Source organism: Diplotaxodon limnothrissa, linkage group LG18, assembly GCF_057381915.1.
Source record: "Diplotaxodon limnothrissa isolate DT_005_m linkage group LG18, D_limnothrissa_male_GT1.1, whole genome shotgun sequence".
In the NCBI taxonomy this organism is placed as follows: domain Eukaryota; kingdom Metazoa; phylum Chordata; class Actinopteri; order Cichliformes; family Cichlidae; genus Diplotaxodon; species Diplotaxodon limnothrissa.
In genome coordinates, this window is record NC_140613.1 from 34,980,397 (window position 1) to 35,006,211 (window position 25,815).

At 41.1% G+C, this 25,815-nt stretch overlaps 1 protein-coding gene across 1 annotated transcript; it reads right to left on the reverse strand.

The window, feature by feature from the left end:
• eepd1 (endonuclease/exonuclease/phosphatase family domain containing 1) lies at positions 1–20,039 on the reverse strand. Its single transcript, XM_085377916.1, has 7 exons — positions 18,984–20,039; positions 10,867–10,918; positions 4,528–4,638; positions 3,870–4,004; positions 3,407–3,545; positions 3,096–3,290; positions 1–438 (listed from the first exon to the last, which is right to left on the reverse strand). Exons 1-7 carry the CDS (start codon positions 19,931–19,933, stop codon positions 248–250), a joined length of 1,773 nt encoding a protein of 590 aa, XP_085234042.1. The 5' UTR covers positions 19,934–20,039; the 3' UTR covers positions 1–247.
• Between the last annotated feature and the right edge of the window lie 5,776 nt (positions 20,040–25,815).

Below are 25,815 nucleotides of genomic sequence, written 5' to 3' on the forward strand. Positions count from 1 at the left end.
TTTTCTATACATATATAAAATGTTTGGCACATTTCTTTTAAAATACATCATATTTTTGTCTAAACATTTGTTATGGCTTGAATATTTCTCATTTACGATTTTCCATTGATAACCTGAAACCCAAAAGGCAATCTTGGCACTTGTTCACATTTTGTAGGAAACTGCGCCACAGCAAACCGAGATAAAGCAGAATCCTGATAGGTTAAAATCTTCATGTCATTCAGTTCTGTCTTTGCTGCAGCCGATGTCACCGCTCATGTTTGGGCAGAATGTCTCCCCTGTCCACCACTGCCATACCAGGTCCGCTAAGCTCCTTAGGAGGTAGGTCTGCATAAAATTCTGCAAACACAGGGCAGTGATCAGAGGCCACACCGCCCCATGACCAGTTATCTGGGATCCAGGGGTTAGTTAAGCCTTCCCGAACTACCATGCAGTGGCCTGTCAAGAACAAAGGACACAAGAACAGTCAGGAGATACTTAGAACTTCATGCAACACAAATAATGCACCAAACTTTGATCTGATAGTAGCTTCTATAAAACTAGGATCACGTTCATCATACATTTGAGAAGTAACCATGTATCCTCTACTTTACACATAGTTTAAAATACATTTTTACATTTATTTTGTAATTATTTTTATCTTGAGACTCAACTTAAACTTTGATTGAGTGACTTCTAGTCTAAATAACTCAGGTGCAAGTGTGGCCTCAAAGTGCTTTTAACTAGGCTCAGACTTGTCTTGGCACACTTGGTAAGTTGATGATTTGACACTCAGATTAGACCAAACTTAGACTTGAACACCTGGTTTGACTTGTCATAACTGGAGACCAAATTTTAAATTGGTTTGGTGAACTCCAGAGCACACTTAGTCTTGTGTAAAGGACCTGAGAACTGACTTAACATTTAGTTTGTGTTCGGCATAAAACCTGACCTGTTTTTAACCAGACTTGAAACTAAAGCCAGCCTCGTTTTAAGACCGTTAATGAAAAACCTGACTTTACTTGTTTTATATGACTAGTTTATAAACTGCTATACATTTAATCGTTAGTTGCTTGTGTGACTTCTTTCTTTCTTTTCAATTCTTCTTCTTAAAAGGGAGTTTTTCCTTCCCACTGTTCATAGAGGCTCATCTGATTGTTAGGATTGTAAACATACAATATAAAGAACTAAACTGACCACCTGTGTAAAAGCAACGCTCGACTTGGACTTCTGTGATGACTCTATGTAGACACGCAGTGCTAACTAATAACACAAGAACTACATCTAAAATTATACAGGCGTAAGTTAGCATGTTATATGTTTGAGTTCCTGATAGTTAGAAACAAAGACTAAACAAGTACGGCTTGTTTGGAAGGGTCGCCAAGAGAAATCCCCATCTTTCTAAAACGCACCTCATAAAAATTGGAGCTGTGCATAATGAAAACCCTGAGTGAGCTAAAATACAAGGTTCAAAGTTCTTTATTTGCCATTCGTGCATAAACCAGCAGGCACACTGGAACTCTTGGTCAGAGCTCTGTCAGTCATAGTACGCATGTTAGAAAGAGGCAGAAATAAACAAGACAGAACAAAAAATCTAAGTTGGTTTTACAAGCTCCTGAATCATGGAGGTGTACTCGGCTTATTTACTTATATACAGTTATGTAAAAAAATCAAATAAATGACAGAGTCAACGTGGACATTGCCACTTATCTTTAAAACTTCATATCAGTGTATCCAGACTATTTAACCTAGAGTCTTCTATCATGCCACAACTGAGCTCGATTCAGAGGATCAGACGGGAACTCTGATTGTTCTTTAACTCTGCAGGATCTCCATCTTCCATTTTAAAAAATTACATTATGAAAAATTGGGTTTTTTTTCACTATTTTAATATAATAACTTTCAAATATTCATTAACCCTTTCATGCATGAATTATGACAAATTTTTTTTAAGTATTTTTATTCATCTTTAGGGATGAAAAAAATGTTTTTTGAATTTCTTTTTTTTTTTTTAACGTTCTTTTCAAGGATTTTTCTTTCCTTTAAACATGTGCAGTTAGGTGGACAACTGGCTATTTTTAGGCCTTTCTGAGAATCGGTGTGGTTATGGCATGGTCTCAAAGCACCTTGAGGGAACTGTTGTGATTTGGTGCCAGAAAAATACAATGAATTGAATTTAAAAGCATCCTTCGTCCATCCACTCAGACTTCAGAAGAGCTGCTATTCCTCCTACAGTAATGGTCAGAAAGTTATCAAACTTACAACTATCATCTAATCTCTTCACAAACTGTGGAAACATCGCACTGGTCTTCAAACATCGTGGTTTCTGTGTCTCTGCACTCTTCATCCAGATTCTATGCAATACTTACTTTCAGGTGAAAAGAGGACTTTGGACCAACAGTCTAACAGCAGGATGGTAACATTTTTTCATTTTAGCTCAGATAATAAACTAAAAGAATTCTATTTTTCAGGATTGGCTTGATATTAGGAATGTGACAGTTGTAGCCTCTTTCCTGAAGACATCTGTGCACGGTGGCTCGTGATTTGCTAAGACCAGCCTCAGCCAAGTTCCTAAAATCAACTTTTGTTTTTTGCTTATACAGATGTTCCTACCATACTTTTAGTTTCTAGTCAACCTCTGATTAAAAAGCTTTGATATAGCTCTCTGAAATCAATCAGCCTTCTCAGCACAGATCCTCTGTGGCTTTCCCTCCATGGAGTGTCGATATCCGTCAGCGAGACAGCTGTCCATCCAACTACCTACTACCTACTACTACTACTACTACTACTAATAATAATAATTTGAGCGAACCAACATTTAAAATAAAGCAGAAGAAATCATATCAGGTCTAACCTGATTAAATTACAAAAAAAAAACTATTCCATAATATTCTAATATCCTGAGATGCACTTGTAATGTAAACTTAGCAGACTTTTGCCCTGAATTAATGAAACACGAATAAAACTGAACTGAACTAAATAACTTGAGATATGATGAATGCTGAATGAATTCACAGATAATTTCCCTTAATATGAAACCTGACCTTATCAAGACAACCTAAGAGAACTTTTTAATCTTAATCGGTGCAACTGTCCAAACACAACTGTACATGTACCTGAATATATCTTCTGCAGAGAACGGCTGACCCAGATGTTGTCCACGCAGCGGGTGCCCTGTGGTGAGCAGGTGGTGATGTTGGTGAACTGAGTGGATGGTATCAGGGCACAGAATTTCTCCTTTCTCAGTGTGTCCAGCTCTGAGCTCTGAGGAGAGCAACCAAAATTGCCCAACACTAGTAGATCCTTTTCACCTGCAAAGGAAGAAACGGAAAATAGGACAAGACGTCAAAAATGACGTCAGACTTTGCGGATCCGTCTACGGCGTCTGACACATGCGGTCTCGACTGGTCCGACCTGGCAGACTAACCTTTTAGTGTTCCCTGGATGCTGGGAGGGAGGCGTTGACACTTGGCTTCATCAGAGTTTTGGTTTTTGCCACCGGACTGCTCTGGTGAAGCAGGGGCTTGCATATGGACATTCACCACCGTCAGCTCAAATGAACCAATCTAATGGAAAAAGTCAATTTTTTGACCACTTAAATTTTTATCCTGCTAAGTAAAAAGAAGAACAATACATAAAACCAAAGAAATATGCAGCAGTGCATCAACCATGTGTTAGTTCTGGAGGTTTAAGAAAGTATTCAGATCCTAAACAATTACAAATGGATATTGTCTGATTGTTGGGCTGTTCTCTTCATCGTTCCAGGGTCTTATAGATACGGCTCTCTGAGACAGCTGTTGGTGGGTTTGGTGCCATATAAATAAAATTAATTGAATTGTTTTTTATAACCAAACACACATGAATTCAATGACAATAAATTATAGCCTTACTAAAAAGTGAGCCACATAGAGTGGATGGTGTACATGACTCCCATTTCCATTGACAGCAGGAGACTCCAAGACAAGGGCATCCTTCAGATCAATTCCTGAGGAGCTATCCCACAAAAAGCCAGAGTAGCTCACTCCCTGTGAACAGAGGGATGTATTAGTGTTAGATACGTTTTCAAAGGTTTATTTAATTAATATAAACTTTCAAGTCAATCTTCTTACTCTACTTATGATTTAGTCAATCACAGTTATTCATATGTCAGTACATAAACATCTGACATGTAGTTTACTGATGCTGATTCTTAGAGTGTAAGCATGAAGGTAAACAGCTGCTGGTAATAGAGCTGGAGGGTCACTGCTATTTTTACAAAAGATCATTTCATATTTATTCCGCATGAAAGATCAGTCTGTGCAGTAGCACTACTATAGTTTTACTGCAGTACATCTGCAACAGTTCTAGATAATAAAAGAAACTGTAGTGGTTAAGAAAAAAAGTCACAGTGTTAAAAAATGTTAAAAACTCTCGACGGGTAAATTATTCAAATCGATTTCTGGGAACTGAAAACTGAACTGATTGATCTTCGGCAAAGTTTAGACTTTGATTTATTTTTGTGGATACAATTTAAAGTGTCGTTGTAACAGCTGCCAATGGTAAACCCACCTTGCTGGAATGGCCGGTGGGTTTTTCCGACACAACACTTTTCCACAGCCCTCGTGGCCATTTCCACTTCTGTAAACTGGCAAGTGTTCCTTGATTTAATTCTGCACAGAACTGCAACACATAAAGACAGGTTTGCCTGTTATTATATTACTAACTAAAAAGCAAATTAACATTTTGTAAAACTCTGGAAGCAACTGGCACAAAGTATCTAAAGCAACTTGGGGTTTGGTATCTTGCCCAAGGATACTGGAGCAGCCAGAGATTGAACCACCAGCCTTCGGATTAGAGATTATCTGCTCTACCTCCTGAGCTACAGCCAACCCAAATTATTATCTAATAGATAATTATTTAAATACAACATGGCAAACGGGTAATACACACACAAAAAACATTTTAAAAGTATTAAGTATCATCTTCTACCAATCTGCTTCGATATACAGGGAGTGCAGAATTATTAGGCAAATGAGTATTTTGTCCACATCATCCTCTTCATGCATGTTGTCTTACTCCAAGCTGTATAGGCTCGAAAGCCTACTACCAATTAAGCATATTAGGTGATGTGCATCTCTGTAATGAGAAAGGGTGTGGTCCAATGACATCAAGACCCTATATCAGGTGTGCATAATTATTAGGCAACGTCCTTTCCTTTGGCAAAATGGGTCAAAAGAAGGACTTGACAGGCTCAGAAAAGTCAAAAATAGTGAGATATCTTGCAGAGGGATGCAGCAGTCTCAAAATTGCAAAGCTTCTGAAGCGTGATCATCGAACAATCAAGCGTTTCATTCAAAATAGTCAACAGGGTCGCAAGAAGCGTGTGGAAAAACCAAGGCGCAAAATAAGTGCCCATGAACTGAGAAAAGTCAAGCGTGCAGCTGCCAAGATGCCACTTGCCACCAGTTTGGCCATATTTCAGAGCTGCAACATCACTGGAGTGCCCAAAAGCACAAGGTGTGCAATACTCAGAGACATGGCCAAGGTAAGAAAGGCTGAAAGACGACCACCACTGAACAAGACACACAAGCTGAAACGTCAAGACTGGGCCAAGAAATATCTCAAGACTGGTTTTTCTAAGGTTTTATGGACTGATGAAATGAGAGTGAGTCTTGATGGGCCAGATGGATGGGCCCGTGGCTGGATTGGTAAAGGGCAGAGAGCTCCAGTCCGACTCAGACGCCAGCAAGGTGGAGGTGGAGTACTGGTTTGGGCTGGTATCATCAAAGATGAGCTTGTGGGGCCTTTTCGGGTTGAGGATGGAGTCAAGCTCAACTCCCAGTCCTACTGCCAGTTTCTGGAAGACACCTTCTTCAAGCAGTGGTACAGGAAGAAGTCTGCATCCTTCAAGAAAAACATGATTTTCATGCAGGACAATGCTCCATCACACGCGTCCAAGTACTCCACAGCGTGGCTGCAAGAAAGGGTATAAAAGAAGAAAAACTAATGACATGGCCTCCTTGTTCACCTGATCTGAACCCCATTGAGAACCTGTGGTCCATCATCAAATGTGAGATTTACAAGGAGGGAAAACAGTACACCTCTCTGAACAGTGTCTGGGAGGCTGTGGTTGCTGCTGCACGCAATGTTGATGGTGAACAGATCAAAACACTGACAGAATCCATGGATGGCAGGCTTTTGAGTGTCCTTGCAAAGAAAGGTGGCTATATTGGTCGCTGATTTGTTTTTGTTTTGTTTTTGAATGTCAGAAATGTATATTTGTGAATGTGGAGATGTTATATTGGTTTCACTGGTAAAAATAAATCATTGAAATGGGTATATATTTGTTTTTTGTTAAGTTGCCTAATAATTATGCACAGTAATAGTCACCTGCACACACAGATATCCCCCTAAAATAGCTAAAACTACAAACAAACTAAAAACTACTTCCAAAAACATTCAGCTTTGATATTAATGAGTTTTTTGGGTTCATTGAGAACATGGTTGTTGTTCAATAATAAAATTATTCCTCAAAAATACAACTTGCCTAATAATTCTGCACTCCCTGTAAATTAAAAGGACCCAGCTGGCAGGACTTGAAATTTAAAAATGAAATTAATATTTCAGATTTGAATATGAACATTTTATATTATTTTCTCAAAGTAAGACATACGGATTTCCGGACATTCAATTTAAAGTCAACTTATACTTAGTGCGTGAGCAGCAGTTAATAGCAAACAATATGAAATCTTATTTTAAACCACTCAAACCGGCGCACAGTTATTAAAGCAAATGTTCAGTTGAATCATATATAAACTATCAGTCAAAAGTTTGGACACACGTTCACATTTCATGTTTTGTTTTGTTTTTTAATTTAGATTCTCACTGAAGGCATCAAAACTATGAATGAACACAGATGGAATTATGTAGTAAATAAAAAAGTGTGAAATAATTCAAAACACGTTTATATTTTAGATTCTCCAAAGTAGCCACTCTTTGCTTTGATTGCTGCTTTGCTGACTCTCTGCAGTTTCTCCATGAGCTTCACGAGGTCGTCACCTGAAAAGGTTTCCAACAGTCTTGAAGGAGTTCAGAGATGCTGAGCTCTTGTTGGTCCTCCATCTCATCCCAAACCATCTCCACTGGGTTTAGGTCAGGTGACTGGAGGCCAGACCATCAGGTGTAGCACTCCATCTCTCCTTCTTGGTCACAGAGCCCTCACACAGCCTGGAGGTGTGTTCGGGGCCATTGTCCTGCTGAAGAATAAATGATGGGATGTGGCTGCAGGATGCTGTGGGAGCCATGCTGCTTCAGTCTGCCTTCAGTTTTGAATAAATCCCCAACAGTGTCAGCAGCAAAGCCCCCCCACACCATCACACCTCCTGCTCCAGGCTTCACAGTGCATGTAGAGACCATCGTTCACCATCGCACAAAGACACAACAGGTGGAACCAAAGATCTCAGCTGTGGACTCATCAGACCAAAGCACAGATGGTCTAATTCCTCGTGTTTCTTGGCCCAAACAAATCTCTTCTTGTTGCTTTTCCTCAGTCGTGTTTCTCAGCAGCTATTTGACCATAAAGGCCTGATTCACACAGTCTCCTCTGAACATGTACAGATGTGTCTGCTACTGGAGCTGTGTGGCATCTATCTGGGCTCTGATCTGAGGCTGGTGACTCAGATGAATGTATCCTCAGCAGCAGAGGGACTCTTGGTCTTCCTTTCCTGGGGCGTCCTCATGTCAGACAGTTTCATCGTAGTCTTGATGTTTTTGCGACTGCACTTGGGGCCAAAGCTTTAGCAGTGTTGCAGACTGACTGACCTTCAGTCCTTACAGTAATGATGGGCTGTTGTTTCTCTTTACTTAGCTGATTGGTTCTCGCCATAATATGAACTCTATCAGTTGTCAAACAGAGCTGTGAGCTGTGCACCAACCTGACTGCTGCACAACACAACTGATGGTCCCAACCCCATTAACTCTTTCACGCACAGTGGTCACTACAGTGGGCAGCTATTCAAAGGCTGTTTTCTTGTATTTGCGTCAGTGTTGATGGTATGATGAAAGGTGATGTTGTCCACATAAGTTAACATGTAAAAAACTTTTTTTAAAGTACATGTATAAAAGAAAGTTAAAAAATCTTTTTTCATGCCTAAAGATGAATAAAAATCCTGATCGAGGTTATCAGAATTCCTGCATGAGAGGGCGAGAAATTCCACAAATGAACCCTGACAGGCACACCTGTGAAGTGAAACCATTTCAGGTGACTACATCATGAAGCTTATTGAGAGAAGGCCGAAGGTTTGCAGCGCTGTCGACAAAGCAAGATTTGTCAGATTTGTCAAAGCATTACTTTGACAAATCTACAATATAAGACATATTTAGAGTTATTTATCCTTTTTTTCTTTGCTACATAATTCCATGTATCTTTCTTCATATATGTGATGTCTTCAGTTTGTATCTATGATGTAGAAAGTAGTAGAAATAAAGAAAAACCATTAAATAAGAGGTTGTGTCCAAACTTTTGACTGGCAGTGTTTAGTGCCAAGTCACAAAAATCACCTCAAGGTGCTTTATAGTTTAAGGAAAAAGACCCTGCAGCAAAAACCTCAAACGACCCCCTTTAGCAAGCACTTGGCAACAGTGGGAAGGAAAAACTCCCTATTAGCAAGAGGAGGACTCTGCCAGAACCAGGCTCAGGGAGGGGCAGCCATCTGCCACAGCTGGTTTGAGGTGATGGGAGGGAGCCAGAGATTAATAATAACAAATGATGAAATGCAGAGTGAGCAGAGTAAGCACATAGTGAGTAAAATATGTGAGTAAAGAAGCAACAATCAGTGCATCATGGGAACCCCCCTAGAGCAGTGGTCCCCAACCCCCGGGCCTCGGACCGGTACCGGTCCGTGAGTCGTTTGGTGCCGGGCCGCGAGAGTTGAGGCTCAGGTGTGAAATGTGTGGTTTTCAGGGTTTTTATCAGTTTTCAGCGTTATTTTGTTATCGTTTTTATCGTTAACTCGGTTTTCCTAGGTCTTTTCACGTGTGTTATGAATAAATGTTCTTTTTTTCGGTACCGGTACTAGTTTTATTTTGTTGTATTTATCCGCGACACCTTAAAGGCCGGTCCGTGAAAATATTGTCGGGCATAAACCGGTCCGTGGCGCAAAAAAGGTTGGAGACCGCTGCCCTAGCACCCTAGGCCTTCTGTAGAGCAGCTAGAGGAGGAGTCATTGCTGGATCGCTGGAGTTCAACTATATGTCTTATCAAATTGGAACGTTTTAAGCCTAATCTTAAAAGCAGAGACGTTTTCTGTCTCCCAAATCCAAACTGGGAGCTGGTTCCAAAGACCAGGAACCTGAAAGCTGAAGGCTCTGCTTCTACTTTTAAATATCCTCGCAACCACAGCTTGATTTGGACCTCTGTTGGAAAGCCACATTCTAACTTGCATAATAACCAGAAGTTCCTTTTATCACTATACCACAACCTCCCATGGCATTCAAGCCCTTGTGATGTGTGTCGATCTGTTATATAGAAGGTTTTGGTATAGGATGGGGTTTCAGTTAAAGCGCGAGTTACGACGTAGATTTCCTGAAGGAGTATAATTTACACGTAAGCCCTAGAGTCCCTAGAGTGAAGTGCTCTATTGGAGTGACACGGTACTACGAAGTCTCTAAGATAAAATGGAGTCTGATTACTCATGAAGTGCCAATTCACCTCAGTGGTCATAAGGTACTATAAGATCTTTAAGATATGACTTTAGATAAGCGGAAGAAAATGGCTATAATTTATTGATTTGTTATTCAAAATCTTTATTCATTAAAGTTGTTCATGTGTGTCACGTGACTACATTCTGAATGATACCCGGCACAATGTGCCAGACTTTTCAGCAACAATTTATTAATTATTCAGATGTTAATCTGTTATATTTTAATAACACATGAGCATCTTCTGTAGTAACGCTGTAGTATAGTTAAACTTAACATTAGTTTATTATTTTAAAGTTTTTTTCTTCCTTTTCTATTTGGAGTTTAATGTGTAATATTTATAACACACGATGTGAGGTGCTGCCCAGTTAAGTGACATGAAGAATGGGATTAATGGTTTCAGAGTTTTTAAATATTGTTTATTAAACGGTTCTCAAACGTAAGCTGACGTCTGAGTGTTTCTTAGTTTTAGACTAGTCAGTTATGTGGTCAAATTTATTTCCCTCGTTTAGTCAACTAAGAAAATAGTTGCCAGAAACATCCCAACTAAATACATCTGCCCCCTTACTGTGACCAGCCCAGAGAAACGGGACATCGCTCCTCTGTCAGCTGTGACAAAAGAACAAAAACACAAGCCAAATGTACACAGAGCGGACCAAGCCAACAGACTCCTTCCAAGACAGGAGTGAAAACAGTTTCCATCGAACAATGAGCTTAAGTCAGATGATGCAAACCGTCTCCAACAATGAATTAGATCCCAGACAAGCCCCCACTTGTTACAAGTTGGCCCATAGCCAGTGACAAAGAGGGGGGGACGAGACAGGATGTGTTGCTAATCATTATGTTATTCACTAAAAGGAAATATGACAAATATAAGTTACGAGAAATCAGTAATGACATGAATGAATGAATGAATGAATGAATGAATGAAATGTGCGCTAATGTTGGCAGCAGTGTGACGGAAAAAATAAACTAAAATTTGAGGGTGTCAGTCTTGGGAGCGAGAGCACAAGAGTATTTTTAACTCAGGCGTACTTAAACCACATGGCTGTAACCCAATCAATTTAACGATCCTCTCCATCACTGAAACCCTGCAGAGTATACACAAAGACAAGCTGCTGTCACATTTCTGATTCCTGCTGCCCGTGCAAGCAAGTCACCTCATTTACAATAGAAGTTGGGATAAGTGTAATTCATGTTCCACTTTACCTTATCAATAGCCTCGTGCTCCAGCAGGTCTTGCACTGCCAGTAACTTGATACTGTAATAAGAGAGAGAATGCATTTTTTTAAAAATGTACCTTTACACGTACATCATATACATACATATGCATTATTTACCCAACTCCTCTTAAAATAAATAATTAGTTGAAAAACCTGATAGAAAAGCATGATAATGAAACCCACTGACAACAAAAGGACACTTTGGGCATTCCTCCTGTCATTACTACATGGTTTTCCAGTGGTCTGAAAAAGTGACTGCCCCCTAAACACCCTTAGCAGCAACAACTGCAATCAAGTGTTTGTGTTAACTGGCAGTGAGTGTGTCCCAGCGCTGTGGAGGAATTTTGGCCCACTGATCTTTCCAGAAATGGTGTAATTCAGCCACACTGGACGGTTTCAAGCAGGAGCTGCACTTTTAAGGTCATGCCACAGCATCTCAGTCACGTTCATGTCAGGACTTTGACTGGGCCACTCCAAAGTCTTCATTTTGTTTTTCTTAAGCCACTCACAGGTGGACTTGCTGATGTGTGTTGGATCATTGTCCTGCTAAAGAACCCAACTGCACTTCAGCTTCAGGTCACAATAGATGGTCACCATATTTTACTGTTGGTATGATGCTCCATTTCGAAAATGTTGTCTTACTTTTACACCAGATGTAATGTGACATTTCCAAACAGTTCAACGTTCGTCTCATCAGTCCACAGAGTGTTTTCCCAAAAGTCTTGGAGATCATCACAATGTTTTCTGGCAAAACTGGGATCAGCCTTTATGTTCCTTTTGCTCAGCAGTGGTTCTCGTCTTGGAACTCACCATGCAGGCCATTGTTGCCCAGCATCTTTCTTATGGTGGAGTCATGAACGCTGACCTTAACTGACACGACTGAGGCCTGCAGCTCCTTGGATGTTGATCTAGGATCTTTTGTGACCTCCTGGGGTAATTTTGGTCAGACACTCTTTGGAAAGTTCACTAGCTTCCATGTTTTCGATTTCATTTGTGGATAATGGCTCACGAGAGCCTTTGAGTTTGGATTTTTTCCCCTAATAGACTAATAAATACCCTCATTTTGAAACTGCATTTTGTGTTTACTTCTTATCTTTGCCTAATATTTAGGTTTATTTGATGACCCTGAAACATTTACGTGTGACAAACATACACAAAAAAACACTTTTCACACCACTGTATATAGTACTGGGTGGACCACGTTCATTTTTTCAGGTTACTTTGAAACTCAACCGTACTGGTTAGAGTTAATCATCAGAACACCCATTTTGTATTTGTAAATTAAAATTTATAAACTTAAAATTTATTTTTCCCCAAACATTGTATCAGAACATTGAAAAATTAAAATTATTACTAGCTATGAAGTAATGTGAGGGATGACTCTGTTTTATAGAAATCTTCTAACATTAATGGAACTTTTAGCCTTAAAAGTTCTGAGCATTTCATTTCTTCTTTCTACCCTCGCACTGCATCTGCACAGCATTTATGACTTACTGGTACCAAGCAAAGCTGAGATCAGTTTTTCTAGGAGATCGTCATGTATTATGGTTGACTCAGCATAGTAAACACACAGCAAACTTAGGCCAAATTTAAAGTTTCTTTTAACAAACTGGCAGACAGCTGAGAAAATAAGACTCTTTATAGACACACTTTAGACTGTTTGAAATTCAATGTGCCAACACTGCATGAAGGAGGGGCCTTTACAGCCCAATAAATATTGAACTGTTTACTTTTCAAATGACTTCCCAGATCAACAGTCAGCCTAATAAAATGCTATACATTTCTAACATGCACTTTTACTCTGAAGATGAGCTGCTTTGCATTGCATTTTGCAACACAGGTGAGACACTCAACATTACAGCTGCTGGCTGCTTCCTGTCAGCTGATCCTCAATGAAACCAGGGATGCACAAACATCATAAGTAATGCCATCAGTCAGGAGTCAGAATTGAGTTACAACATGTCACATGACATGGCACAATTCAGCCATGATCAGACCGCCATGTTGATTCAGTTATACAGGATTCATGTCAGACAGAGAAAAAGAGCAGAGTTCTTCTCCTTTAAAGATGGGGACCGATTCTCATCGCCAACAGTCATTTGACAACTGTGGGTAACGTGGAGAAGAGATGTGTGTGCAACACCTGGTATCTGCTCAAATGGAGCAGTTTCCAGACATTTCTGCAACAACTAGTGATGTTTTCAAAGAATCAACATAAACTGTGACTGTTATAGCAAAGATTTTCTACACGCTGTCAATACATACCAACACAAAAGGAAGAAAAGCTGCACTGAAGCTACCGTCTCAGCCGTTTGTACTTGTGCTACTATAAATAAACATCACAGCTGTTTCTTCAGCACTCTCATGCTCAGTGTGCCAATTCCATCTATCCATCCACGACTACACACCAGTAGTTCCAGTTTTCAACCTCCTTTACTGGCAGTGGTCTAAATGTGGCCCTTCAAAGGATTAAGGGTAGCTGAGGTCCTTATAAGCATCCCCAGCAGGTCTTCTAGAGAACTCCACCTGCCTGGGTGAGGAGGAAACACACCACCAGCCCATCCACATTTTTACATCGACTTCACTCCTTTTATTTAAAAAAAACAACAACAAAACAAAGAAAAGGAAAAAATAAACTTTAGTCCTTCATAATTCTATGTGTGATTGCCAATTTGAAGCTAGACTCCACAAACAGCCAGATGCATTAGAGACAGCGCTCTGAAAGCTACTGGCTACGGCTAAACAGTCTTTGTAGGACGATGACAATAACAACAGCCATCTGCATCGACTGAAGACTAAAAATAAACATTGAATAATGTGCAAATCTGGTTCCACACTTTTGGACTCTACTGATCACATGCATATATGACACTGCAGTCTTACAGTCTTCATGCAATAGTTCCCTAAAACTCCATGCCTGTAGTCAGTCTGTCCTCAGACCACCAAGAATAAAAGCTGTTTTGAGCTCCTCTGTTATTTACAGTGCGGTTGCCACAACAGGTTGCTCAGATTGTTTTGATTTGTTACACCGGATGTCCTTCCTGATGATTCGTGTTTACTCCTGGGAATTACATTTTGCTCAGTTGTAAACTTCTACATTATGCAGCTACAACCAAAGCACCAAGAATAAAAAACAACACCAGCAAAAACCCAAATGACTAAATGAATGGAAATATTTCAATAGCACCAAAGAGCAAAAACAACTAAATATAACACAATGACTCACGAGGCCTCTCTGAGTCACTGTTAGTGAATTAGTATTTAACAGCTGATCAAAATATTGATTTCTTTTGTTCTAGAAACATCGCAGCAGGAAGTCCATGTTTAAAAGAATCAGCACCTCAAAGTCGTACGAACGGTCAGAATCTTTAACACAGGTCGAGGATCGGCCGCAGTCTTTCGTGCTCGCTTATCAACCAGAGATCTAGACAGAGTTGCTCATTAGCTTTAGATGTTCTCAGACCATCACTGAAAAACACAAGTTTAGTTACATGTTGTTTATTGCACAGAGGTTTTTTGAATGCTCAGTTCAGATAAAATGATTAAAATCCTGACGAACATTTCATTGTTGAAAACAATAGCAATGTTTTTAATTCATTATCAAGTTAAATTTGCATCTCTGAAAATGCAAATAAACCCTCGTGCTCCCTGTTTTCTCCTGATTCAGTACACATGGCATAAAAACAGAGCGTCTCATGATTTAAACTCCAGCTGGGTAAGTATGTGTGGAGGTTCATGTTCCTCCTGTGCCTGCTGGGTTTTCAATGGTACTCCAGGTTCTACTCAATTAGACTAATTGGTGTTTGATCCTGTTAATGAACCTCTGCAGCGCTCAGTCTATATAACCCTGAATACTGAAAATGTGACAAACACATCAGGGACACACACACATGCGCACACACACACACACACACACGCACACACACACGCACACACACACGCACACACACACACACGCTCCATGGATACATCAAGGGCAAATCATGGTTCAGTATCTTGCCAAAGGACGAGAGTAGAGGGATCAAACCACCTGATTGGTTAATGACCGAGGCTACCTCCTGAGCAACAGCTGCTCCAAACTAATTATGGCTTTTTTTTTTAACTTGTGCTGTTTTACTTGTGTTCTTTGATTTGTATCATGCTTTTTTTTTTCTTTTTTTTTTTTTATATTCTTTATTTCTACAATATTACCTCATAAAGATGATTACAGGCATTAATTAACACAGTTTACAAGAGAAAAACGAAACAAAACGAGAAGAAAGAAAGAGAAAGAAAAAAAAAATGCTTTTCATTATTCTTTTAGCTGTAAAGCTTTGATCAGTGGCTGTTGTTTTAAAAAGTTTTAAAAAGCTGTTTTTTACCCTGTTCAGACCACATTTTGCTGGACTCCGTTTCACTTTTCTAGCACCTGCATGTTTTCACTGCTCTGCCACACTGGCCCACCTGAGACGCTGAACAGCTTGGTGTTGATGGGATTATAGGCAGAAACTTTGTCCACAGATCCTGTTTTCAGAATAAACAGCCTGCAGTCCCACAGACAATACCTCCTTCCTCCCCTGCAGGTCTGATCGCTCTGAGAGCATGCAACGCTCCTGCTGCTTAAGATCCTGATCCTCCCATTTCCACTGGCAAGGATTCAAACACCCACAGTCTGAGCTGCCTATTAGCCATCTCATCAGGGCAACACTGGTAACTGTAAGCCACGACTCTATGGCCAAGTCTATAGAGGTAGACAAAATTAGTTGGGTTTACAGCAAGAAAAATACACATAAGCATAAGAGTAAATGTTGCATAAAGACTCGTCAGTGTCACTCTGACAGTAGCAACCACTGATAATGCCAAACAGGACTTCATATTAGCTGCTTCAATGCAGACACAAGTGAGACACGGTGAAGCATCAGTGGCTGCGTCCTTTGAGCGTCACATTTGAAGACTGATTAAGTCACAACCAGGAGACGAAGGCTGTCCACATGGGCTCGTCCAAAAGCAACCCACAAATGCGTTCTTTTCCCCAGATTTACAGGTTGCACCAGGTCCACCCTGTCCCAATATTCATCGCACATCAGTGATTGAAGGATATTTGGAGGGAAAAAATAGGAGCCGGTCCAAGAAACTGGTCCAGTTTCCAGGTATAAACTAATGAACGTAAGTACTGGGCTTTTATCTCACTCAAATGTCCAAAATACAAAAATAACAAAAAATCTTTCAACATTAAATTTCGACATTTTAATTCAGTCCCATATGCTTTGGATGGTTAGTTAGTTAGGTTAGCTGGCTAACAAAGCTGGGCCTGTTTGGCCCCCTCGTATATGACAGTATATCAGCAGAAGCACCTCATACCAACTGTCAGGCATGGTGGTGGAGGTGTGATGATCTGGGCTCATGTTGAGGCCACCAGACCTGGACACCTTCTAAATCAACCATGAACTCCTTTGTATCGTAAAGTGAGAGTGAAAGATGATTCCCTTCATCCCTCTTTGTTGGTTAGTTGTACGTTTGTGCACATTATCAGATAGGCAACAATCTGTCAAATACACAACTGAGGTGCAGCAACCACAACAAACTGAGAGTGTGAGAGAGCTTTAGGTCCAGGATATCGGGCAGCATTTATAATAATAGCACACTACTTTACGCATTATTAATTAATTCAATTACTTTTCATATAACAAAAATCATGGCGTGCCTCTGCTCATCCAGTCATTATGGATCAGGAAGTTCAAGAGAAATTAAAGGGAAGACAAAGGATCTAACATCAGTGATCTGTCTAAAGCATGCTGGGTGCACCGTCGTCAGTACTCTCTGTGAAGTGTCGACGCAGGTAGATGCGTCCCAGCTGACACAATAGAACAGAACTGCCCACCTTGTTTGGGACACTGAGAGACACGGTCCATATTTCATAAATGCTTCAAAAGCAGGGAAAGAAGAATTCAACAGTAAGAAACATTAACACCACATTATCAGCTTGCATGCTTTGATCCATATGAACCTTGCTATTAGGAGCTTAAGTCAGCTCTTTTCACTTCCCTATAGTCAGGATGACTGCAGCCAGCTGAGTCTAACTCCACATCCCTGATAGGCTGTTTGGGCCGAGAGCAGTTTGTGCAAACTTTGGTGAAAAAAAAATAGAGTTCATTGAACTGTAGTAGCTGTCTGCTTTTGCCTGGAGGAAAGTCATGAAGTGTGTAAACTTAGACTGGGTCTTATGATTACTAACCCAGCAGTTTGTCACTGTGCAAACATACTGAGTCTCCTTCACAGTGCCCTCCTGCTGCTGCTGTTCCTGCTCCTCACTAACAATGATCACAACACCATTACTGACTTTAGGCCGTACTTGACACAGTTTGCTCTGGAAACCACGGTGAAGCTCTATAGATGGCTTTAAGAACTTTTTTTGTAATATTAAAAAAGGGGGAGTATCAATTAAACACCTTACCAAACTTTAGCTTCTCGTTTATCCATGAGAGAACAGAAGAAAGAGCCTAGCCACTGAGATTTAAACCCTAATGCCTGATTTGCGTTGCTGCTGCGCTCTGCCTATACTCTCCTTTTTCACAGCCACTCATGGTCTTCACAGGTATATACACCCAAAGTTTTTCCACAGAGTCTTATGTTTTCACTGTATGCAGACCAATGCCTGGAAAGAAAATCAGCACCGCCAAGTCTTTGGCCACGGTCCTCAGACGGAGAAGGTTGTAGTGGCCACTCTGGGTCAGGGACAAGATGGGATGAAGAGCTCAGTCATTCAAGAGCTGAACATCCCACCGGGAGGAGGCCCCGGGGCAGACACAGGACACGCTGGAGAGATTAAATCTCTCAGCTGGCCTGGGAACGCATCGGTGTTCCCCTGGATAAGCTGGAGGAGGTGGCTGGGCAGAGGGAGGTCTGGGCATGCTTGCTTAGGCTGCTGCCTCCACGATCCAGCCCAAGATAAGCCAAACAAAATGCATGGATGGATTTTTATTTTGTTTTAGTTTGTTTTCTGCTTAAAAGAACATTTTCACTGGTGGAATATGAACCACGGTCCACTGTGCTCTTTATTCATTTCACAAGTCTGACAGGGAATCTGAGAATGTGTCACCCTGCAGCACAAAACTGGCTTGACCTCAATCACGAAGCCCTGATAATGTTTTTCGCCTGCTGTCTCGGGGTAGAACTTTCATGTATTTTGTATGATACATTTTCCCTTTCATATGCATCTGATGGCTTTATAAAAAAAGATGCATGATGCGAGTTTTATTCTGGACATAAAACCAGATTTAACGCTACAAAAAACTCGTCAGGTCACGATTAAGTTTGGTCTGTTAAATCCCAGATTTATGCTTTTGTAAAATCAGGTGATGACTCTGAACTTTTCTTTTTAAACAATGTTCTCTTATTTTCTTTCTGCAGTAGTTTTAATGATGTTTCCACATTTTTGAACCCATAAAAGACAAATAACACAAAGCAAAGAGCTACTTTGGTGTGCTGTAGTCTTTTCACAGTCTGGGTTTTGTGAAGTCTGAAATATGCACAACATAAACCTGAAACAAAGAGCCATCATTCCTGCACGACTGTCATTCAAATCAAATCACTATTTAGGTTTCTGCACAAGAACACTTGGGCCTGCGCGCAGTAATGTTGTGGGAGGGGTTCGTCCTGTTAAGGCTCCGTTCAGGACTGAAAGAGTCATGAATCTGAAAATATGATGAGGTCACAGCATAATTAAACCTCAAAGAGCTTCAGCTGACTGGTGCGGCAGTGAGTGGCTGTAGGTGTCCTTTGGTGTGTGGACGGCACAGCTGGCATATCCTGACATAATGACTATCAGCACACATGCAGCTGACTGGACGTTGTGCGCATTTAGTGTGATGGAAAAATGAAACTCGAGTTGTTTTGTTTATTATCTTACAAACTTTCATTCATTAAGACTGTTATTGTGATTTCGCGCAATATAAATAAAAGTGATTGAATTTAATAAAGTGAGTTATTCAGTATTTTGCCGGATGCACGCACAGAAATCAGAAACATGTCCGAGACCACTTAAACAATAAGCTTTCCTCATCTGCCCACGCTTCAGTAACCACGCGGCCTTCAGGTGTGATGAGTGTGTGTGCAGGTACTCACTCATTCTCGAGCAGGGTCATGCACACCACCTCCCTGACCCCCGGGTTGTTAGCCTTGTCGCACGAGCAGCCCTGCAGGCTCCAGGTGGCCACGCGCACTACGGACTTCCCGTCCCGGAGCCCCAGCGGGCGATCCACCTTCGGCCGCACAGAGACGATCTGGGTCGGGCCTCCAGGTGGGAGGTCCAAGTCGTCGCTGCCCAGACTAAAGGAAGAGGGGCTTGGGTGACACTTGGTGGTGCCGGGGAGCCCTGCGTTCGTGTTGGTGGAGGGTGCCCGGGAGCGCTCCACGAAAACTTGGAACCGGATTTTGTCGAGCAGCGAGCTGTTGATGTGCTTCACCTTTACCAGGTCCTCGATGCTTTTAAATGGGCCGTGCTCCGCGCGATACGAAACCACGTTCTTTGCAATCGTTTCCGTGATACCGCGAATACTCATGAGCTGCGCCGGGGTGGCGGTGTTGATGTTCATCCCGGTGTAGAACTGAGAGTCCAAGTCTTTGCGCAGTGACGACGGAGAGTGTTGGGAAGAACTGGTCCTGCTAGAAACGCAGATTTCCAGTTTGATCACCTCCAGCTTGGTGGCCCCGACCCCGCTTACCAGCGCCAGGTCCTCCACCTTTTTAAAGCCACCGATACAGTCCCGGTACTGCACGATATTCCGCGCAACTGTGCGATTAACTCCCGGCAGAGTCATGAGCTCCTCCTCGGTGGCGATGTTAATGTTCAGCCGCTCTTGATTCACCAAAATGTGGCTGAAATTGCAGGCGGCGCTGAATTTGCGCTTGCCGCAGCTGAAATCAGTGGGGTCTTTGGGGATGGAGCGGTGGCAACCCAGACTCCCACCCATGGCTAGGATCGGTGCAGTGGACAGGCAGAGGCCCGCGCCAGAGAGTACGTTCTGAAACACGGCGGTTACACGGCAGCATTCATTAAAGATAATATTGGACATACGCACCACCCGAGCCTGCGCTCAGCCCTGGTTCATGCCGCACACAGCAGTCCTCCGAGTCACAAGCGGCAGATCAGAGCAGGCAAACTTTGCCCTATGGTATTGCGCAGTGTGACCGCCCACGGGTCAGCCTCCACCTCACTCGCCTTTGATCACATCAATACAAATCGTTGGTGGAGAAGTCTGTCAAGCGCCCAGCTCCACACCGCCGCACACCGGAGTACTTGTCAGACTTCAAAATAAAAGCAAGCCATCAGCGTCACTGGTTCAAATCAATCATCAGCTCCAATGACAAGTGAACACATAAATACACAGTGTAGGAATAACCAACAGATACATTAACGCGGCTTAATAATGATTTTCTTTCACATTTAATAATTTATATTTTGTGAGATTTTGTCTAATCAGGATTTGGCCCGATGAAATAAAACTATTTACTTGTAGTTTTACTTTTACACTGTGTAACGTCAATCGTTTCTAAAAACAAAACAAAAACATAGGAATAGCTCAGCCATGTTATCATAACACTCATTACATTTAGAAATATTGTTTTGTAGTTTGAAGCCGGGAGGTTTTACCTTGCGTTTGGCGTTTATTTTGAAATGTCTGGTTTGTTGTTTCAACCGTTAACAGTAGGGGGCGTGTCTTTCTATGTGATATCTAAATGTTTTCTGTCACTGAGGAAGAGGATCTGATAATATACATACATGTAAATTGTTTTAAGGGCTGCAGCCAAACGTAGATTTGGTTTTATTTAGGATTAATCATTTATTTTTCACCGTCGAGCTCTGCTTTTCTGAACACAGTACAGAAATGTTGCTGTTGCAGCTCAGTGCAGGATTTTTTCTTGACTTCATAATTGTATTATTTTTAAGTTATTCCAAAGTGAAATGAATATTAAATGCTGTTTTACACAAAAAGATTCTGAGAGGTGTGATATGAAGTTTTCAAGATCATTTGTGTCACAATATTACAATTATAACCTCCTGAGCTAACCTATGCTGGATACATTCAAGCTGTTTGTCACATACCACATCTCCAGAGTGCTCCACTCATGGTTTTCTCTCTCTCTTGTTCTCCTTAGAAAAACGATGTAACCTCCAAAATGTGACCAAATCACTAGTTTTTGCAGTTATTGTTGAGGCAGTTACAATGCAACACCCCTCTGTGTGTAGGACTTAATAATCGTCATAATAATAGTAATGGTAGGATTCTGTAGTGTGTGTTATGCTTGGCTAAAATCTTTATTATTCTAGTTGAGTTGTGGCATGTATCGCCTCCAGCGCTGCACAGAGATCCTTGTACCAGATCAATCAGCTCAGCGGTGAAACAACAGTTATTATATTTTCTGGCTACTTGTTAAACCATTTTTTAGTTAGTAAAAATATTCTCACCAAAATATCCCCCAAAGCTGTCCCCATTCAAGTGATTGAATGGACTCGGTCCGACTTCTGAACTAACAGAGTGGGGAAAGAAGATGAACATTTGTCGTCTTCATAATTATTGTCAGCGTTTCTTCACTTTTCTACTTGTGCAGCTTTCCATTTGCCTCTTCTCCAGCACAGCGCTCTTGTCAGGTCATCCTGCTCAAACACACGAGGCATTATTAGGTGATGGAGACCTGCTGTGCTGGTCAGCCTCCCCTGACACCACACTCTGAACTTCCTTCTCCATCCCTCCCCTGCTGCTGAGCTGCAAACCACACCCCATCGCAGAGAGGATGCCACTTTAGTGCCCAGTGTTTGTTCATCAATGACTTTTGGAAGCTCTTTTTCTTCTTGTGCCTAGGACTCACATTTATTCGCTTAATCCCTCTGATATGACATTTGCTCCTGATGTTATGAGACATTTACCTGACAGTTCATGAGCCCTAAATTATAGTTTGTTTCATAAATTTAAAAAACCTTACAGTCGACAGGACACAGCACTTCATGATTAAGTGGATTCTACAACATAACAGTGAGAAGTAAACATTTGTGTGCTGTAGGCCTTCTATTAAAAACTATCAGCACTTCTCACAGCAGCATTACTGTACATTAATATAAAGTGTATTAAAAACAAGATATTTATTCAAATGTATAAAAACCTCTTGTAAATAAGCTGATTTGAATTCATTCAAACACAATTATAACATGTTTGGTGTTTGAATCTGTGGTCGAGCACAGAGCGCTTCTGTCACGACTGACTGTATGTTTGCCAACATCTGGGGTCGTCCTGTGTCCAAACTGACTGTATGGTCAGTTTACTGGGAGATGACCTCCCGTCTGCCAGCCACAGGAACACACAGACAGACAGAGATCATTACTACAGAGAATCTTTCCCTTGGATTATATATGAAGGTCAAATAAACTTCATCACAGTTGTTTTAAATATGATTTGCCAATGCCACGATACCGCTCTTGTTCAAACTGTTTATTCACTAAATAAACAGAACAAAAATAGTTTAAAGAATTTTTTTCAAATAAAGAGGATTTCATTATCTGCAGTTTATAATGCAGGTTAAATAAAAGAGGTGCTACATCGAAAACAAATCAGTATGTCCAGAGATTATGGATACAGATCCCAAAAAGTTGATTCTGTTCATCTGCTCGTAGCGTTTTCAGTGGGAGAAACATACCTTAAGTGATCCTTTGGTTATGAATTTTCAAACAAAGTATAGCCGACTAAAGCATCTCTATCCTGAGAACAGCTGGAACTCAGATAGGTTTTAATCTGATTTAGCTTACTGAAAACTCGCAGCACCTCCAACAGTAGCAAATGAATCAAGTCTGTTGTCTCTAAACATCCAAACATCCATAAAATATTCAGTTTTATTAACAAGGAAATAAACAAACCAAAAGCAGGAGCCGCTCACTGACCTAACAGCGCTGCCACGCTCACACAGGGAGGGGTAGCTGAGAAATGACATTTTCATAAACGTGCATCTCACAAATGTCATGGTCGCCTTTTCCCACAGACACAGACCGACTGTTAAACCTGTGAAAGCTGATTTAAGGAAAGATTCCTTCTGCTTTACCCTCCAAGATAAACAGTTAATTTTGCTGTTTGGCTGCAGTCTAAAAACAAAGCAAGACCAAAGTCACACATCATAACACAATGAAAACAGCAAAGCACACGAGTCTGTTATTATCCATCGTCCTAAGTAAACGTACATCAGCCCAAAGACGACTGCTAAAATAATTCAGCCATAATGACTTTTCACACATGATCATCAGAATTAAGAGTTTAACGAAGTCCTTTTAAAGGTGACGTTGAGCTCAGTGCTTCACTGTTGCCTTTAAACATTTACATCCACACATGTGGGGGACAAAAAAGAAGATTTTTTATTTAACACAAAAAGGGGTAAAACACACAAAACCTAACTGAAGCTAGCATAATGAAGTCCACAGAGTCCAGCTTTTGTTTGTCAGTAAGAAAGACAAACTCAAGGCTACATACAGTCGATAAATCACTCAAATGTCTCTTTGGAAAACTGTCGTGTGACTCCATCTGGACAGAGATTGATTAACACTATTTTAGGTCTGATCAGTAAATTGGCTCTTTTTAAAAGAAGTTTGTTTCTTCATTGAACGTAATGCTGGGCTCAGATCTACCCCCCGGCCCAATCCCTCTTTGTCCCCCATAAACCCCCCACCAGAGCGGCCAAAGGTTCGCCATCGAGCCCCACCCTCAACAGAGCAATCGAAGTCACATTGCCCAGCCTCGCCCCCCTTAGTTCCTCCTTACCACCTTCATGCTCTGTCTCCGCAGTCTGATGTGTGATGTGTGAAGAGTCCGGGCTGCGAGGATTATGGCAGTGGTGACTTTTCCCAGGAGAAGCTGGGACCCTGTTTACCAGAAGGCTTTAAAATTTCTGTACTTTTAGGTGACAGGAGACATGTGGCCTGGTCAAAACACAGAGAGCTGCACTCTAAAAGATCTTTAAACATAGTAAACATACCTTGTGTGCCACAGACTGCTCCCAAACACGAGGGGACAAGTAATACCTCTAAAACACTTAAGTTGGCTTTATTAAACATTAGATCTCTAGCTGGGAAAACATTTTTAATTAATGATTTAATCACTGAGCACAGCCTTGATTTTATGTTTTTAACTGAAACTTGGTTGGACCAAAGTAACAGTGGAGCTGTTCTCATCGAGACGACCCCTCCTAACTACAGTTTTATCAGTGAGGTCAGGGCGAGCAGGAGAGGAGGAGGGGTTGCTGTCTTATTTAATGAATCATTTCAATGTAAGCAGCTATCTCCTGGAAGTTTTCAGTCTTTTGAATATGTGGCTTTACAGCTGAAGGCCCCATCCAAAGTTGTGTTTCTTAATGTTTACAGGCCTCCCAAACACTGCACAGACTTTTTTAATGACCTCAGTGAACTGCTGTCTGTGATCTGTGTTGATTTTGACTGTGTAATTATTGCTGGGGATTTTAACATCCATGTGGACAACCCTCAGGACAAAGGGACTAAAGACCTGAGTAACACTCTGGGCAACTTTGGGCTGACTCAGCATGTAACAGAGGCCACACATAATAGAGGACACACTCTTGACCTACTGATCTCCAAAGGCCTGAGCATTTCAAAGGTTACTGTGTCTGATGTGGGCCTGTCTGATCATTACTGTGTTTTCTTTGAAAGTAAAATCTCAGCCCACATAAATATATCAACAACAGTGATAACAAAACAGTGTATAACTGAACACAGTAGTGAGATCTTTAACCAGGTCTTCCCATTAACACCTGACCTGTCCAAAGGTTCAGTCAATGAGCTCGTCAATAGCTTCAATGCTAACATGTTAAATGTAATGGACACGATTGCTCCCATTAAGGTGAAGGTTATCTCTGGAAGGAAAAAGTCTCCATGGAGAAACTCCACACTGGTGAAAAATGAAAAAAGAGAGTGTAGGAAAGCTGAGTGCAGATGGAGAAAAACAAACCTCCAGGTTCATTATGACATCTATAAAGAGAAACTTCACAATTATAATTTACAACTGAGGAATGCAAGGAGGTCCTACTTCTCTGACATCATCACTAAAAACAGCCATAATGCTCGGGTCTTATTTTCTACAGTCGACAGGCTAACAAACCCTCCTGTGTCAGTGGCAGCTGAACTTCATTCAACCATGGCCTGCAATGACTTTGCCAAATTCTTCACTGAAAAAATCCAAAAAATTAGACAAGCAGTTGGTACATCAACAGCAGATCCAGGATATGTACTGTGTCCACCAAAAAACTGTTTAAACACCATGAAACAGTTTCAACCTATTAACAGCAAAGACCTGGAGGACATCTTAGGTCAACTGAACTCCTCCTCCTGCTGTTTAGATGTCCTGCCAACAAGTTTTTTCAAAAAGGTCTCAAAGACTTTAGAGTCAGACCTGTTACAGATCGCCAACTTTTCTTTATTATCAGGTGTGTTTCCAGAATCACTAAAAACTGCTGTAATCAAACCTATACTGAAAAAGGACAATCTTGACAAGACACAAATGAACAACTACAGGCCGATCTCAAATCTCCCGTTTTTAAGTAAGATCATTGAAAAAGCAGTTTCTCAACAGCTCAGTTACTTCTTAAAACAGAATAATTGCTACGATGCCTTCCAGTCAGGTTTTAGACAGAACCACAGCACTGAAACCGCTCTGACCAAAGTGTTTAATGACATATGTCTGAATACAGACAGTGGAAAAATGTCAGTCCTAGTTTTACTGGATCTCAGTGCAGCATTTGATACAGTTGACCACAACATATTACTCAAACGACTGGAGAACTGGACAGGTCTTTCAGGAACTGTACTAAACTGGTTCAAAACATACGTAGAAAACAGGAAATACTTTGTATCAACAGGTAACTTCACATCCGAGCAGACAAGTATCACATGTGGAGTTCCCCAAGG

Coding starts and splice junctions, on each gene's coding strand:
- eepd1 (XM_085377916.1), bottom strand. CDS start 19,933: ATGTCCAATATTATCTTTAATGAATGCTGCCGTGTAACCGCCGTGTTT. Junction 4,639..10,866: donor AGCACGAGGCTATTGATAAG/GTAAAGTGGAAC, acceptor TATGTGTTGCAG/TTCTGTGCAGAATTAAATCA. Junction 3,291..3,406: donor CATCCAGGGAACACTAAAAG/GTTAGTCTGCCA, acceptor CTTCCTTTGCAG/GTGAAAAGGATCTACTAGTG.